Source organism: Netta rufina (genome assembly GCF_964035555.1).
Source record: "Netta rufina genome assembly, chromosome: 11".
In the NCBI taxonomy this organism is placed as follows: Eukaryota; Metazoa; Chordata; class Aves; order Anseriformes; family Anatidae; genus Netta; species Netta rufina.
In genome coordinates, this window is record NC_140134.1 from 22615717 (window position 1) to 22630826 (window position 15110).

General features: G+C 44.8%; 1 protein-coding gene across 1 annotated transcript; it reads right to left on the bottom strand.

The window, feature by feature from the left end:
* Positions 1 to 2089: 2089 nt before the first annotated feature.
* MAP1A (microtubule associated protein 1A) lies at positions 2090 to 14672 on the bottom strand. The gene is made up of 3 exons (XM_084293171.1): positions 5975 to 14672; positions 3494 to 3726; positions 2090 to 2531 (listed from the first exon to the last, which is right to left on the bottom strand). Exons 1-3 carry the CDS (start codon positions 14655 to 14657, stop codon positions 2376 to 2378), a joined length of 9072 nt encoding a protein of 3023 aa, XP_084149297.1. The 5' UTR covers positions 14658 to 14672; the 3' UTR covers positions 2090 to 2375.
* Positions 14673 to 15110: the final 438 nt, after the last annotated feature.

A 15110-nucleotide genomic window follows, 5' to 3' on the forward strand; every position in this document is an offset into this window, starting at 1 on the left:
TCATAGACACTTGACCCCATTGGGTTACAGAGAATGACATTTATTCTTCTGGCAGACACACTGTGATTCCATGGTTAACGTGAATACAGCGCAGGGCAGGGATTTCATAAATCCCTGAGTAAGCTCACATGCTCCTACCAAGGGCTGCATCAAAAGGGCTGGCTGCTCCTCGGGGAGGGGCTTCTGGCCTCAGGCTTTGTCCTGCAGCTGCTGGGTTTTAGACACAGCCTTGCAGGCTGCAAGCAGAGACCCCCTTTTGCTGCCAGCAAAAACTCTGCCCATTTCTCTGTGGTCTTTTGTTGTTCTTCTTTAAATTGCAGCATCTAAGTATTTGTACTGAGAAACCTCTGAGCTGACACCAAGAGCACATAGTGTCAAGTTAACACGTATAAATTAAAAAATCCAAACAAAATGCAGCTTAAGATAAAATAATAAATATATAAATTAAATGCAAAATAAACCATTTCCCTAGAAACTCCATTTTAGTCTAGGAGCAGGCTTCTAAGCAGCATTTTCTTTCTATCAGCTGCTAGAAAATGCTAGCATAGAGACTGAAGTGTCCCCGGCAAGCACAGCACATAGTCCTGGGATGCTTATTATGGAATCAGATCTTGGCTCAAGGCCAAGCATAGCGGGTAACACAGCAGATGGAAATACTTTGAGTTGTATGCCAAGCCTTGCCGCATTGCTTTCCATCTCATGTCTCTTTCACAACCCACCACCACGCTTTTTTCACGCACAGAAAGTTTAAGTTATCCCTGTGATAAGGCTCTCTTGCAGTGCTCTAGGATGTGGCAAAGGCTCCCCGGGTGCTACAGAACAGATGCCTGAGCACTAGCACTCCTGGAGCTGCTCTCGCTGCAAGGGCTGGCAGCACCACAGCAGGAATGGGCTTGAATGCCAAGGAGCCTCTAGGTGACTGTTCAGTGGCAATGATGCACTCACGGCACACAACTACATCTCTGCCAGGATGGCCATACAGCAAGGACCTAAGTCCACAATAGATGTGCAAGCAACAGGCTGCCAGCTGCAACTGCAGGGTATGCACAGCACAGCCTTGCCAGCAGCTATTCTGTGCAGGCAGCTATGCATGCTCCTGCCACAGTTGTGGAGTATCTATGAGCTAACACAATTGCTAAACTACTCCCAAGTGTTTTTGGGAAAGGGGTTCTCTTTCCTCACACCACAGGTTCTATTCCCCACATCCTGGGCACACTTAGGGAGGGCAGCAAAAGCTTGAACACAGCTAAGAAGCTGGACCACTGGCATACATGTAGCAAGGAAACTGCTGCTGCTTGCAGAACTGGCACACATCAGCTACGCTGGCCAGACAACAGCATCTCAGTACAGCATGCGAGTTCCTCAGCTGCCTCACCACACTCCTCAGGAAAGCCTTTGGTTTACGAGGGCAGGGAGGTTTCTCAACTATCATAGGCCAACAGAGGCCGGGTTGTTTCAGCCCTTCTGCTTTAGAGGGGGCTGTAGTTGTGCGTTTGGATACTGAGTGTGACTGTTCAGGCAACAGCCCCTCTGTGCCTCCTCCTGTCGCACTGCTGATGTGCAGGAGTAAGTTACCCACTTAGTGTGCAAAACTCAAGTTAGCAGGTTAGGAATGTGCTCCCTGTAGCCAAGAGCAACAGGCTGAACTCTCCCCTCCCACTGCCGCCCCTCCCCCCCCAAAAACCAACATGTCCTTCAGCCCAGCTCCTTGAGCATAGCGAGCAGGTGTTGCAGGAGTCTGTAACCAAGTATTTGGGATAGAAGCCTGCAGAGGTGGCAAATGGTGGCCCTGCCCGGTTGGAGTACAGGCCCCCTCACCCAGAACACCACCTGTATGCTCAGGATAGAAGATGGAAGAATGCCTTTCACTGTCATGTTACAGTTGGAGGGTTTGGCCTTCCCTCATCATGTAGGTTTGCTTTGTGAATTAGTTTTTTTCTCTGTCTCCCTGCCCCCAAACACTGTCAACATGCAGCAGCAGCACTTCAGCCCTCACCAGAAAGATGAGGCTCATGGTGCTACAAGTTAAATGGCAAGGCAGCCAGGAAGAGAGTAGAACAAGCTCTCACAGCAGCAAGGCAGCCAAGATAGTCTACAGAAACTGTACAGGCGGCAGAATAAAGCAGGGAAAGTGGAAGTGCCCCTGGCCTGCAACTGCTCTTGCACAAACTCTTAGCTCAGTCCAGAATATTACAGAGCCCTGCACTTCTTTTTCATGGCATCCAGTGCTGAGCTAGATGGGTACCCGATTGCCTGACAAATGGGAACCATGTAGAGGACTAAACCAGAGAACTGGACTGTGATTAGATGGTGTCTCTGATGTTGCATCGGTGATTGGAGAGTCAATGGATGAACGCAAAGTGTGGCTGGGAGATTTAGAATTCGATCTTACAGGCTGGGAAAGATTCGTCCTGCATCACAACAGTACTGCTGCTTGCCAGTACCATGATGTTTAGCTCCTGCTGTTTCTCATGGGTCTGTTGGTACCATTCTCTTGTCACCTCAGTATCATGTGTCGGGATCAATGTCACCTGGGGAAAGAAAGCAGGAGGCATCATTGTTCGAGAACAACTGCACTGGTAAACAATGCCCGTAGGAGCTGAGGCTAAAATTTCCCATTAATTTTGGAACACTGTCCCCTTGGTACTGCTTGTTCTATTTAATGCCTTTCAGATGTCACATTCTCTAAGGCAGAGCTGGTGCTTTATTTTATGCAGTACCAGCACAATGGGGCTCTGAGCTGGCTGTACACTAGCAGTACTACCCCAATAATGGTGAAAATGGCTGCAGTGGAGGGGAGAGCCTCTCTTTATTGTGCGCCAGAAACAGCCTTAGAAAGATCCTTCAGTGTGAAAAGGAGCAATGCTGAGAGTATTACTGTTATTGATTTTATAGACTTGATCTGCCTACTGACCCAATGTGCAGCTCAGGGACTTTGAAATCGGGGGGTGCATCATCTGAAAGAGCATACACACTTCCTGTACCTGTCATCAGAAACAGCGTCTACCCAAAATCTCCTGCAAACCTGACTACACAAGAAATATAAGTAAGAATGCTCCATTTGTTTTTTAATCTCTAATAAAAGTTATAAAAGTTTATTACCAGTATAATAGAAAGAAAAATCTTAAGCAAGCAAGGCTAGCAACAAATGCCACAGGGCATGGGACACTGATGAATATTCAGCCTGTGACAGTGCTTGTTTTTGCTTGCAGATAGGCTCATCCTGCAGCAGGTGAGAAGCAATGTATAATCTCTAAGTGCTTCCTCCTCTCAGAAAGATGTGGAATGGAGGACACATCTAACATGACTCCCATCATTCTGAGAGTGTCCCCCTTCTCAAGAGTACAAGTAGTTACTCCTCTGAGATTGCAGAGCAATACATGCCCAGTACCACTTGTATCCTCTTAATGTACTTTGTTTGTGACACGCACCTTCCCCCAAGTGCTTATGACACAAGGAGAAACATACATTCCCAGGCACTTCCGTGACATACCTGCAGATTCTCCCCCCACTGAGACTTCCCTTCCAGGAGCGCATCCAACACTGCACGGCTTGGTTCTCCATTGGCTGCATCATTCCCACTCACAACATAATATGATGCTCGAACCCGCTTGAAGAACTCTGGATCTGTGTTCTTTCCGCTGCAGTGGTTGGGAATGTACGCCAAGTCCACATAGACAGGTGGACCCATGGGCACAGCCAAACTGCTTTTAGGACTATTGGAAGCTTTGGAAAAAAGAAAGCAGAGACTATCAAAACCCTTCTGGAACGCACAGGCACTCAAATTAACACCGAAGAAACTGGATTCCAGAAAGGTTTTTCCCTTCAGCAAACAAGTTAACATTTATCCAGGCTCAGAGGAGATCTGGGTGGAATTTTGAGCCAGCACTGAAAGAAAGGGAGGAAAAAGGAGTGAGTTCTGCTGTTCTTGGGGGTTAATGAAGCGGGGCTGGAAGGCTTGAGACTCGCAAGTCTTTCCTGAAGAAGGGACTCAAAAGCTCCATTATTAGCTTTTGCAGAGTTGCCATCCCAATCAATAGTTTGTCCTACCTTTTTTTTTGTGTATGTTAATAATCTATTTTTGCTTAAAACAAACAAACAAACAAACAAACAAACAAACAACTGTTCTGTGGCCTCTGTATCTGTTTATATCCTAGGGTATTGCAGTGGTCTTTTTGGAAACTCCACCCTGGCTTTCTGCCATCCCTGAGAATCACTGCTATTCTGTGGACTATTGCTCTTTCCTAGCAACACTGCTGTAACTTTTGTACATCTTTTCTTCATTTACTGCTCTTTATATTTATGAGATGAGAGATTGTCAAAGGAGTTGTTATACTCAGCAGTAAATAGGCATATACAGACAAAACCCATGGAAGGACTGTCCCTTCTCTCCCTCCTGCTCTCTGTGGAGTCACAGAGGCCTCTGTCTTCTGTTTCCTATTCTGGGTACTCTCTTCTGTGAGCACAAAGCCACCAACACGGACAACTAATTGTGCTGGCTAGCTGTGGCACAAACAAAAAAAATCCTTTCTTGTTGCAGCCATTCTTACTGATGTCTATTCCTCATCCCCAGTGTGATTTGGGCAACCCACAGCACTGCTCCAAACACAGAAATCATGCATCTTTGTCTCAACCTTCCCTTCAGGCTTACGTGTCCAGACACTCCATCTTGACAGCTCTTTCTGTGCAGTGCCTTCAGGACCTGACCACTCTGTACAGACACACTACTAATACCCTCATGCAGGCTTTCTCTTGACTGTACCATATTTCTCTGTCAGCTACTCACAAGTCAGCTGACTCAGAAACTTTTCAGGCCACGTTCCCTTGCAGACTTTTCCCTTGGCTGGCACTGTGACCACTTCATTACTCCATCCACTACTTTCCTCTCACTCCCCACTACACTGAGCAGACTCTTCATCAACCACTCAGCCTGAACATCCCTCTTGCTGTCAGTGACACCATCTGTGTGTCATCCGACAACAATCTCCTCACCTGAGTTGTACATGTATTTGCAGCAGGCACACATATAGGCTCTTTTCAGGTCTTTCTCTTCAGCTGTTCTTACTCAAGAAGAGCCCCTTGTAAAGCCTCTGCAAACCCTCTTTTTGCCTCAGTGTCTTCAGTGGGCATCTGCTGAGACCATAGCCCATCAGCACTGTTTTGACTTTCTTCATTCTCCCTGACACTATCTTCCTGCTGGCTCTTGTCTTACGCTCAGTATCAATGGTCTGGAACAGAAGATTAAAAATCAGTCTGTGTTTTGCATAGAGCCTGGCACTGCAGCTTCTCAGCAGGGACATGGGGGTAATGCAGCTACACTGTATCACCTAACACTGGTGTCCTCTGGTAGCATACTAGTAGAGCACTGGTCTCCATGTGAACACTTACAGGAGGCCATGGGCTGTACAGACACTTGCAGCAAAGTACCCTTTTCACGTCTTCATTCAGTGCCCTACAGCATGGTACTCAGACATGAGGGCTGCTCCCATCCCACCTCCACTTAATATTTCAGAGGAAAGAAAATATCTGACCATAGTGGTTCCTGTTATTCTACATGACAGCTTTATCTCTGTCCTGTGGAACTTACCCTACTTAGAGGCCAAAAGGTGACCACCACTTCTTACACACAGATGTATTTTGTCCTTCAGTTGCTGGTATTTCTTTGACAGCACCCAACTCTAAATACCTACTGCCTCTCCACAGCTGTAGCCCCCAGGGGGAACTGAATCTTAGTCTATTGAGTTCTGAATTAGGTCTCACAGGGCTTTCTGCAGATGTGGTTGGATTCATCTCTACAGAGGTTCAGAGCTTTCCTCAAGGCTTTGATCTTTTTATGTGACTTGTATGACAACCTCTCTGCTTTCTCACTGCTTATGCCTGACTGGGAAACTCTGTTCTACTACATTTAACTTAGTGTTTTTTCTTTTTATTGAACCTGAAGAGAAAAATGCATGTTTAATGAAGACTTTCTTACCAGGGTTTGTTTTGATGCCATTAACAAGGTTCTTGCCAGGGTTGCTGTGACTACTCCGAGCCAGTTCATCCTCTGTGTGAGGAGGCTGCACAAGCACACTACGTGGTTTGGGCTTCTCTCCTCCATCTTTTTCTTTTTTGGCAGTGGCAGATTTTGGGGATTTGTCAGATGGCTGTTTCACAGGTGTGGGTGATCGTTTCCCTTTCACATCTAATTTCCGGGCAGGAGAGGAAGATTTAGGTTTACTCAAAGGCTTCTTCACACTTTTGCTCTTTTCTTTCATGTCCTTCTTGGAAATTTTATCAGTTCTGCTCATGCCTTGCTCATTTGCCAACATATCAGGATCTACCATGCAGACATCAGGGTGAGGAGGATGAGGATGGGGATCTACCATTGGAATAGGCTGAGGATCATGGCTGGACCTAGAACTGGCATGATGAGCATTTCCAACAGCTTTATCTACTGGGAGGAAATCAGCATCTTCATCTGAGTCCATGTTTGCATCTGCTGTGATGGATGGACATTCTTCTGTCTCAGGTGGAACATCTGAGTCTGACTGGGAGGTTCCAGAATCACTCACTGATGTTGGAGGGGTTTCCTCTGCTGTGGCACTTTGCACAGGGCTACTACTCGTGTGGAGTGGTCTTCCTTGCACTGAAGGATGACCCTCCTCCTGTGAGAGGTCACTATCTTCAGAGAGCTCATGAGGGCTTGGGTTAATGAAGGAGGGTGAGAGCTCTCCCTTCCTGTGCTTGAATTCACATGAGGAGAATTTCTGTCTGCAGTCAAAAATGCCTTCTAAATGTGGCTCCATCTCATGGGAAGCATCTCCATGGTCCTCTGCTCTTCCAGCCCTTTGCACATCTGGGAAAAAGGGCTGGAAACTGTGTTCAGGGGACATCAGAGAGGAAGGACGGCTCTGCCTCTCTGTATCCTCTTTGCCTGTGCATGGAGAAAAACTGCTGTCAGAATCAGGGCACGTTTTTTCATCTTTTGTCTCTGCTGCATGGTATGTGCTTTGGAAAGCTTGCAGACTGGTGCTCACCTCTGTTGGACCATTGGCTGTGGTTTCATCTTCATGCTGATGATGAGGAAAAGATGTCAATACATCAGGGAGAGATGCTAATGTCATCAGCTGTTCTGTAAATGGTGCTTTCTGCTCTGGGCTAGTTACAAAGGGCTGCTGTTGTTTCTCTGCAGAGTGTGGTATGGGCTGTGAACTCTGGCACTCCTTTCTGCATGGCAAAGTGCTCTCACCCATGCCACTACTGAATGCAGAACCATGTTCTTCAGCAAATGTGAAGTCTTTGGTTTCAGCTGTATGGGTTTTCATAGCATTATCTGGAATCTGTGGAGATGCATCCCAAAGACTCTTGGTACTTGGTTCTGCTCCTGCACTTGTGTATGCAGAAAGCATATGGGAGTAAAAACTTTCTGCTGTAGTCGATATTACAGGAGTAGTTGCTTCAGATGATGGTTCCTCTGACAGGCTAGAAGAGTCATCTTTCAGTGGCTGCTGGGGCACAGACTCTCTTTCCACACCTTTGGAGAACAGTTTATCTTCTTCATATGGACTCAGTGGTGAGAATTTAGTTAAAGATGAGGTATGGCTGCTGATCTCAGAAACCTCCAAGTACTCATCTTTCTTCCCCTGACCTGAGGACAAAGCACAAGAAACCTTTAAAGGAAGAGAGATATCTTCTAAATGGCTTGCTGAGGTTTGTTCATGTCTGAACACACTAGATGTTTCACTCTTTCCTAGCAGGGAACATTCAAATCCTGAAGAGATTTCCATCACTCTGCCTTCTCCTGTTGGCCCCTGCTTGTATTCCTCTTTCTGTTTTTCAGAATCAGATTTCAAGTATATGGCTTGGTCATAGCACGCTGAGACAACCTCTGTACTTGGATAATCTTTTACATGGAAATGTGATTCCTTTGTGGATTTTTCAGCATCCTTTCTCTTCTGCAAGGAATCCTGGCTTAAATGGCACATTTCTGAAGCCTGCTCATCTCTGCCTATGTCTGGCAAGTCACTGTAACCAGCAACATATGTTCCCACAGCTGTGGCTGATGCAGTTTTCATAATTCCATATTCCTCTTTCCACACTGGATCAGAAGGTGAAGAGGCAGTAGAAGGGGGTGAATTGGACTCCTCATGCTTGCTTTGCAGAAGTGGTTCTGTTACATGGAACTTCTCCATTGCTGAGATGTGTGCATAGACTGTGCCTGCAGCTTGGTCAGGGCTATGCAGTTTAGACTCCTTTTCAGATCTCTCTGTAGCACCTTTCTCTAACTCTGAGTCACTCATGCTTTCTTCCCCTTGCCCTGTTTTGTCATAGTATGTATCTTTGAGATTTTGGCTTTCAGATTTCAGGGACAGAGTTACCTGCTCCTGGCCAGACAAAACGATGTTCTCATCTGGACAAGTGGCACCAATATAGGCAGCTGATTTTTCTTGATAAAATATGTCAGTGGGAGAGATAAATGCTGTGCCTGCAGATGATGGATGATGTTCAGAGTCCACTTCTTCTGGCAAAGCACAGGACACATTCAGTTCTTCCTGTCCCTTCGATATCTTAGGCTTATCTGTTTCAGACAAGGGCAAGTATCTTTTATGGATGTCTGTATATTCAAAGGCTGCATCTGCTTTATCTTTAGGGGATGCTGGAGATGACAACTCCTTCTCAGCAGAGGTATAAAGGCAGGACTCTTCTTCCTTCGCAGAGACATGAAAACCTTGATCTTTCTGAGAGCTCAGTGCTGTTGTCAGCACCTTGTCAGTGTGACCTGAGATGTCTGCATCCTTGGATGTGAAGGGGGAGAGTCCAACTCCAGACACAATTACCTTCTCATAGATATCAGCATACTTGAAACTTCTTTCATCAGGATAGGGTGTTGGTTCTCTTTCTTCTTGCTCTTGTCTCATGGAATCGTCATCACCTCTGGTTCTGCAGACCCCTTCCTCATAGGAACAAGGGTCCACAGGGCTCCTGGAATAGGACTCAGGAAGATATGCCACTCGGCTCACAGAACACACAGCCTCAGAATGGCCAATGGCAGCACTGCTTTTCTGAGGAGGGACTTCTCCTAGAGGGGAGTGTGCATGCTGCCCTGACCCTGCAGCACTTTCTTCTGAGGATGCTGCTACATATTCAGATTCTGCTGGTCTTGTAGACTGGAACAGAGCAGATGCTGCTGCCACCTGCTCTTTGCCTCCTGTAGAGTCATAATGAGCCTCCGTGGATTTGTAGTCATCCTCTTGCTTTCTATCTATCTTGTATTTACAGTCCATTTCCTGAGACAAACCACTAACATCTGTTTTCTTTTCTGTATCCTTCAATGGGACTTCCTCCTGTTGCGGTGCTTTGCACAGATCTATCTTGTAAGACCTCTCTGTTTCTAGTGTTGTGCCAGTCTGTGTTTCCAGAGGGCTAGCTGTTACTGGCAGGGGAGATGCTTTCAGTGCTTGGTCTATTGATTTTGCGTAGATATCCAGGACAGCTTTCTCCTCATCATCTAAATAGGAGTAATCTTGTTTGGATGTCAGCATCAATTCTTGCCTTTCTATGTTTCCAGTTAATGGTTTAACCTGATTTTCCTCACCAGAGACATACTGAGAAGCCAAATGAGAACTGTCTGGGAAAGTGATGTCAGCAGGAGCTATGCTAACAATCTTTGTTTCTGCTGTTGGTTTGGCACTCTTCAGTGTCTCTTCTTTGTAATCACATGATTCCACTTTTAAACATTCTGCTTCTGCTTGCAGTAACACAGGTTTGTCTTTGGCATGACAGAGATCCTCATCCTCCTCACGGGATAACTGCCCTGCTCTTCCAGTGTCTCCTCCTTCCTGAAGATACTCATAAGCAGAGCCCCATGCTTCACTTTCTACTTTTCTCCAGGTATGACTGCCAGGCAGTACAGGAGATGGGATCTCCACTTCTCCCATTTTAGGAGGGGATTTTTCATATTCTGGTACCTCATCCAAGAATGTGCTCTCTCTCTCCTTATCATATATCTGCCGCCTTCCCTGAACAGGAATCTCTTCCACTTCTTCTGGAAACCACACTTTCTTCTCATAACCTAAATCTTTCATGTAAAAATCATCCATTTCTGGAGATTTTTCTTCTTTAGCTTCCTTGAACCCACAAGATTTTACATCTTCAGCAGAAACATGTGATGATGTTTTATCCTCAACTGGGCTAAATTCTGTAAAGTATAAGCCCTTTGCATCTGGAGATACTTCCTGAGAGAAGAAGCCTGCAGTTTTTTCCTTAGATGTGGCTTTTTCTGTTACAGAAAATAAACTGCTATCATCGGGAGACATTTCTTCAGTTGAAGTATCTCTGGGTGATGTATCTTTAACCGGGATACTTTCTAGGCAAGAAAACGATTTTGCCACTTCTTTTGTGAGCACTTTGGTAGAAATGTTTGGTGATTTTTCATATGTATCTGGGCTCTGCTCTGTGAAATCCATAGATCCAACAGCTTCTGATGGGAATTTGTCGGTAAAGTCAGACAGAGATTTTTCTTTCACGGGTATCTCTTCTGTGAAACTAAGAGTTTTGATGTCTTCTGGAGAAATACCTTTAACAAAAATGTCTGAAGAGGTGTCCTTGCTGGGACTCTCAGTGAGAGAAATAGATTTAGTTTCTTCTGGAGAAATGTCTTTAATTGAAACCTGAGAAGATTTTTCCTCTTCTGAGGTGTCTTCTGTGAAATAGAGTAGTTTTCCTTCTTCAGTAGCCATCCCCTTAACAGAAATATCTGGGGATTTTTCTTTAGCAAGATTTTCTTCTGTAAGATAGAGTGATTTAGTATCATCTGGAGAAAATTGTGAGGTTTTCTCACTTTCAGATTTGCTTTGGTTTGTGAACCATGGAGGAGCTACACTTCCCACAGATGTTTCTGTGGTAGAGAATGGCTCAAAGGACAAATGTTTTGAAAATCCTGTTAAACTTTCTGCCATGGATTTAGTTTCTAGCTCTTTTTCAGGCTCCAGAAACACATCTGTGCTGGGATGCGGTAGTGCAGGAAGCTCTTCTTCCTCCCCTATCACCACTGTGTCCTGCTTGTGGTAGGAGAGCCAGGGCAGCTCTTCCTTCCTCACTGGTGCTTCCTGCACCTCCTCCCCAGGAGATACCTGCACATCAGCGCCTGCCTCCAGCTTATGTAGTACAGGTCCAGACACTTCTTTTTCATGTCTATACTTAGATGCAGACACCTCATCATCTCTGAGCAGTTCATGCTTGGTTCCCTTTACCACAATAGAAGTTCGATCTTCCAATTTCTTAGTAGCAGCATCTTCTTCTTTTTCAAATAGCTCTGAATCTACTGTTTCTAGCTTTTCTTCCACTGGAGACTGGTGGAAAGGTGTATGTCCTGCACTAGTGGGACCAGATTGGGTGGGAGATGCCATTTTGACTGTACTATCATCAGGACTCATGCATCGTTCTTCAGCCTCTGCAGAGTCAACCTGGGAAAACGGTGTTTCTTCAGTGGATAATGGCAAACCAGAAGTATGCGTCACTTCTGTGGGGACACCGGTTAACATATTATCAGTGCATTCTTGATGAGCGAACAGTGGGGCACTGTAATGGCCTCTGAGTTTGTCAGGCATTTCAATATTTGGAGTCCCATCTTCTTCTTCCTCTTCCTCTTCTGCCTCTTCATGAATATCCTTTTTTTGAGCTTCCAGTTTTCTCTCTCCTTCTGCTAGTGCATGGAAATCTTCAGGAGGCGGAGATTTAAAACATTTGTCTTCCTCCAAGGATGATGTAGGAGAGATTGTGCCAGCAGAGGGAACATAGTCAAGACCTTGGGTTGCTTCAGTCCGAGAGGAAGGCATGCTGTTTACTGTGTCTAGAAGTAAAGAGCTTTTCCCAGTCTCTTCTGTTTGTGGTGCTGTTATAGATGCAACTGACTGATCTTCTGCTACTGAAGTTGCAAAAGATGAAAGCTTATCACATTCTGTAATGGAGGTAGCAGAAGAAATATGTTCTTCCTCGGCTAGCGGAGCTGCCACTATGTTTGTAGGATATGCCAGGATTTCAGACTCCTGGCCAGCATAGCCCTTGGCTGCAAGGTCTGCAGTAGGCATGGCCTGTATTCCATGTATTGCTTCAAAAGAGCCTGGGTGGTCAGGAACAGAAATGTCATATGCATTGACATCATACTTCAAGTGTGGGATCCTCTCTTCCTGTTCATCATGTATTTCTTCATCAGAAATTGTCTGCTCTGTTTCTGAGTATCCTGGGATAGTTTCATCTTGGATATATGAAACATGTTCTGCTGTTGCTCCTGCTGGGACTGGCAGACTGCTCAGATACGACTCTTCCTTTGTTACCTCTTTTCCAACTAACTTGTTTTTCTCACCCATGTCACTAAATTCTTTTTCATTTTCTTTAATGGTAAATATTTTGTCCTCCCTCTCATCCTGCTTCAGTTCATAGAAATCTTTACTCTTTTCCACCTTCATTTGCTGTTCTTCCTTTTCTTCCAGTTCTGCCTTTTCTACCACATCCTCTCTCTTTTCCCTCTGACCTTCCTCCTGTGCCTCTGTCCCCTCAGTATACTTTTCACAGGTCTTTGTTTCTGCTTCCCTCTGTTTTCTGTCCAAAGAGATTTTTTCCTCTTCTTCCTTGTCTTCATCTCTGTATGCTGGTGACCAAACAGCTTTTGCTACGAGGTCACTGTGTGTTGGTACCTGTTCTCTGTCTGGCAACAGCTGAACTTCCTTGTACTGCTCAGCTTTTCTCTTGCAGTATCTCATATCAAGATTTTCATCTAACGTTCTTCCTTCATCCTCTATTTTTTCAGCTTGACCTGCTCTTGGTTCTAGATGATGGACTGCTTTTTCCTCTGCTGGGGATTCTTTTTCCAAATCAGTAGTAGTTGTTCTCTGATCAGGAATGTTTGTTTTCAAAATCGTATCCATTTCCAGGTGACTCTGAGATGTCACGTCACTGGACTCTTTCATCTCCTTTTCAGGTACTCTCATAACCTTATCACTTACTTCTGTATCACAAATTTCTTGAGCCCCCTGCAAGTTCCCTTTCTCTTCATTCTTCAGCTCCTCAAAGTCCTTTGTAAGATCTTCTGGTGAAGACAGGACTAACCTCTGTTCAGCTATGGAAATCTCTCCTGGCTCCACCTCTACTGGCATCTTCTCCATTGGTGATGTCCTCAGGTCAGTAGGTACTTCCTTTTCAGGTTTGATTTTGATCTTCTCAGTTTTGATTCTGCCTGGAACTTTTGCCTTGTATAATGTTTTTCTTACCTCTGGAGTAAATGGTTTTAAGTCTGGTTTAGACATTTTTTTGGGCTCTGGCTTGATTTCTTTCTTTTTATCCTCTTTCTTTGAATCTTTTTTTTCCTCTTTCTTTCCATCATCTTTTTTTAAGTCCTTTTTTTCCTTCTTAATCTCTTTCTTTTCTTTGTCTTTCTTCTCCTCCAGTTTGGATACTTTCTCTTTGAGGTGCTTTTTGCCTACTTTGTCTTTTGTTAGTTTTCTTTTCTCAGCTTTGAGAACATCACTTGATTCTGTCTTTATCTTTTCATGTTTAACAGGTTTCTCAGGAATCTTCTCAGAGTGTTCTTTAACCTTTTTCTCAGTTTTAGCATCCTTTATGACTTCTGTTTTTACCTCCTTAATCCCTTCCTCAACTGCCTCTTCTTTCTTAGCTTGCTTTGTCACAGACGGCTTGGGGGAAGATTTAAGACTCTCTTTACTGTCAGTTCTTTGTTTAATTTTGGTCTGCTTCAGCACAGGTGGAGGTATTCCAGAAGTGATATCTTTCTGAGTAGCCACGGGGTACCTCAGAAAATCCAGGTGCTTGAGTTTCTCAAGACCTTCCAGTATTTTATTTTGAGGAGCATTTCCAGGAAACAAAACCCTTACAATTTTCTCTGTTGGGCTAGCTGGCAGCCACACCACTAGGGCTGTGATGGATGTGAGATAGGGAACAGAAATTTCACCTTCTTTTCCACTTGCAAGAATTATGCCAGTCTTTGCTTTACTATTACCAGCCCATTTCTGCATTAGAAACTGCATTTCTTTACTGTCCTTGACAGGATTCAGTATATACATGTCCAGCTTACCCACTCCCATTTTGTGGAAAAGCGTGATAGGTTCAATGGTACTGCTCACTACCCTGTACAGAGGCTCTGATTTAATGCCAAGTCTGTTGAGATACTGCAGTGTCAGACAGGCTTCTTCAATGCTCCTCTTTACTTTCATAGATGATTCAGGCATCTTCAGTTTTTCAGGAACATTAAAAAATACCACCCCCAGCTCGGGAGAAATTAGGTTCTTCATCCAGTCACTGTAGTTGGTAGAGCCCTGGGATTGTTCCTCCTCTTGTTCAGCAACTTTCCTCTGCAGCAGCCCATTGATACCAGGTAGGTTGTCTGCACCAATGTGGGTCAGAAGAATAGAGTCAATCCTATCCAAGTGCCTTACAAGCTTCCAGAAACAAGATTTCCTGTCAGAGCCACCATCTACAAGGATGTTAAACCCATTGACAGCAAAGAGAGCAGAATCACCTCTTCCACCAGGGAATATGTAGCAGCAGGGTTTAGAAAGCTTCAAAAAGCCCCCTGAGGTGGGTGGTTCCAGGAGATCAAATGGAGATGGCACGTCAACTGTTTCAGAGACATATTCTGCAAACTCAGACACCCCATCCATTTCTGGCAGAACTGGATCAGGATTCAGTTTCAGATTAATAATATCCTGAAATCGAGGATGCCCAAGGTTGCTCCAGTCTCCTTCTCCCAAACACGATACAGTAAGGGAGGCCTTGATATCTGAATCAGTGTTGCTAAGAATCTGGGTGACCTATTGAGACAGGCACAGACAAATAAAGGTCAAACAGAGCTCTGAGACCAATTCAGCTCTTTTAAAAATAGCCAGTTAATGCAGAAATACTGCAAAGACTCCACGAGCATTTTACTGAGAGGAAATGCTGAGAACAGATGAAATACTCCAAAAGCATAAATGCATGCAGCCACACTCTGCTCTCTTTTGAAATTCTTCATGTTGATTTTTTTTTTTTTTTGTTTCCTGACTGTTTGGGCTGCACAGTGACAATACCTCAGGAAAGAGAACAGAAGCAGAAGCCACCTTGTCCTCTTTCTTTAC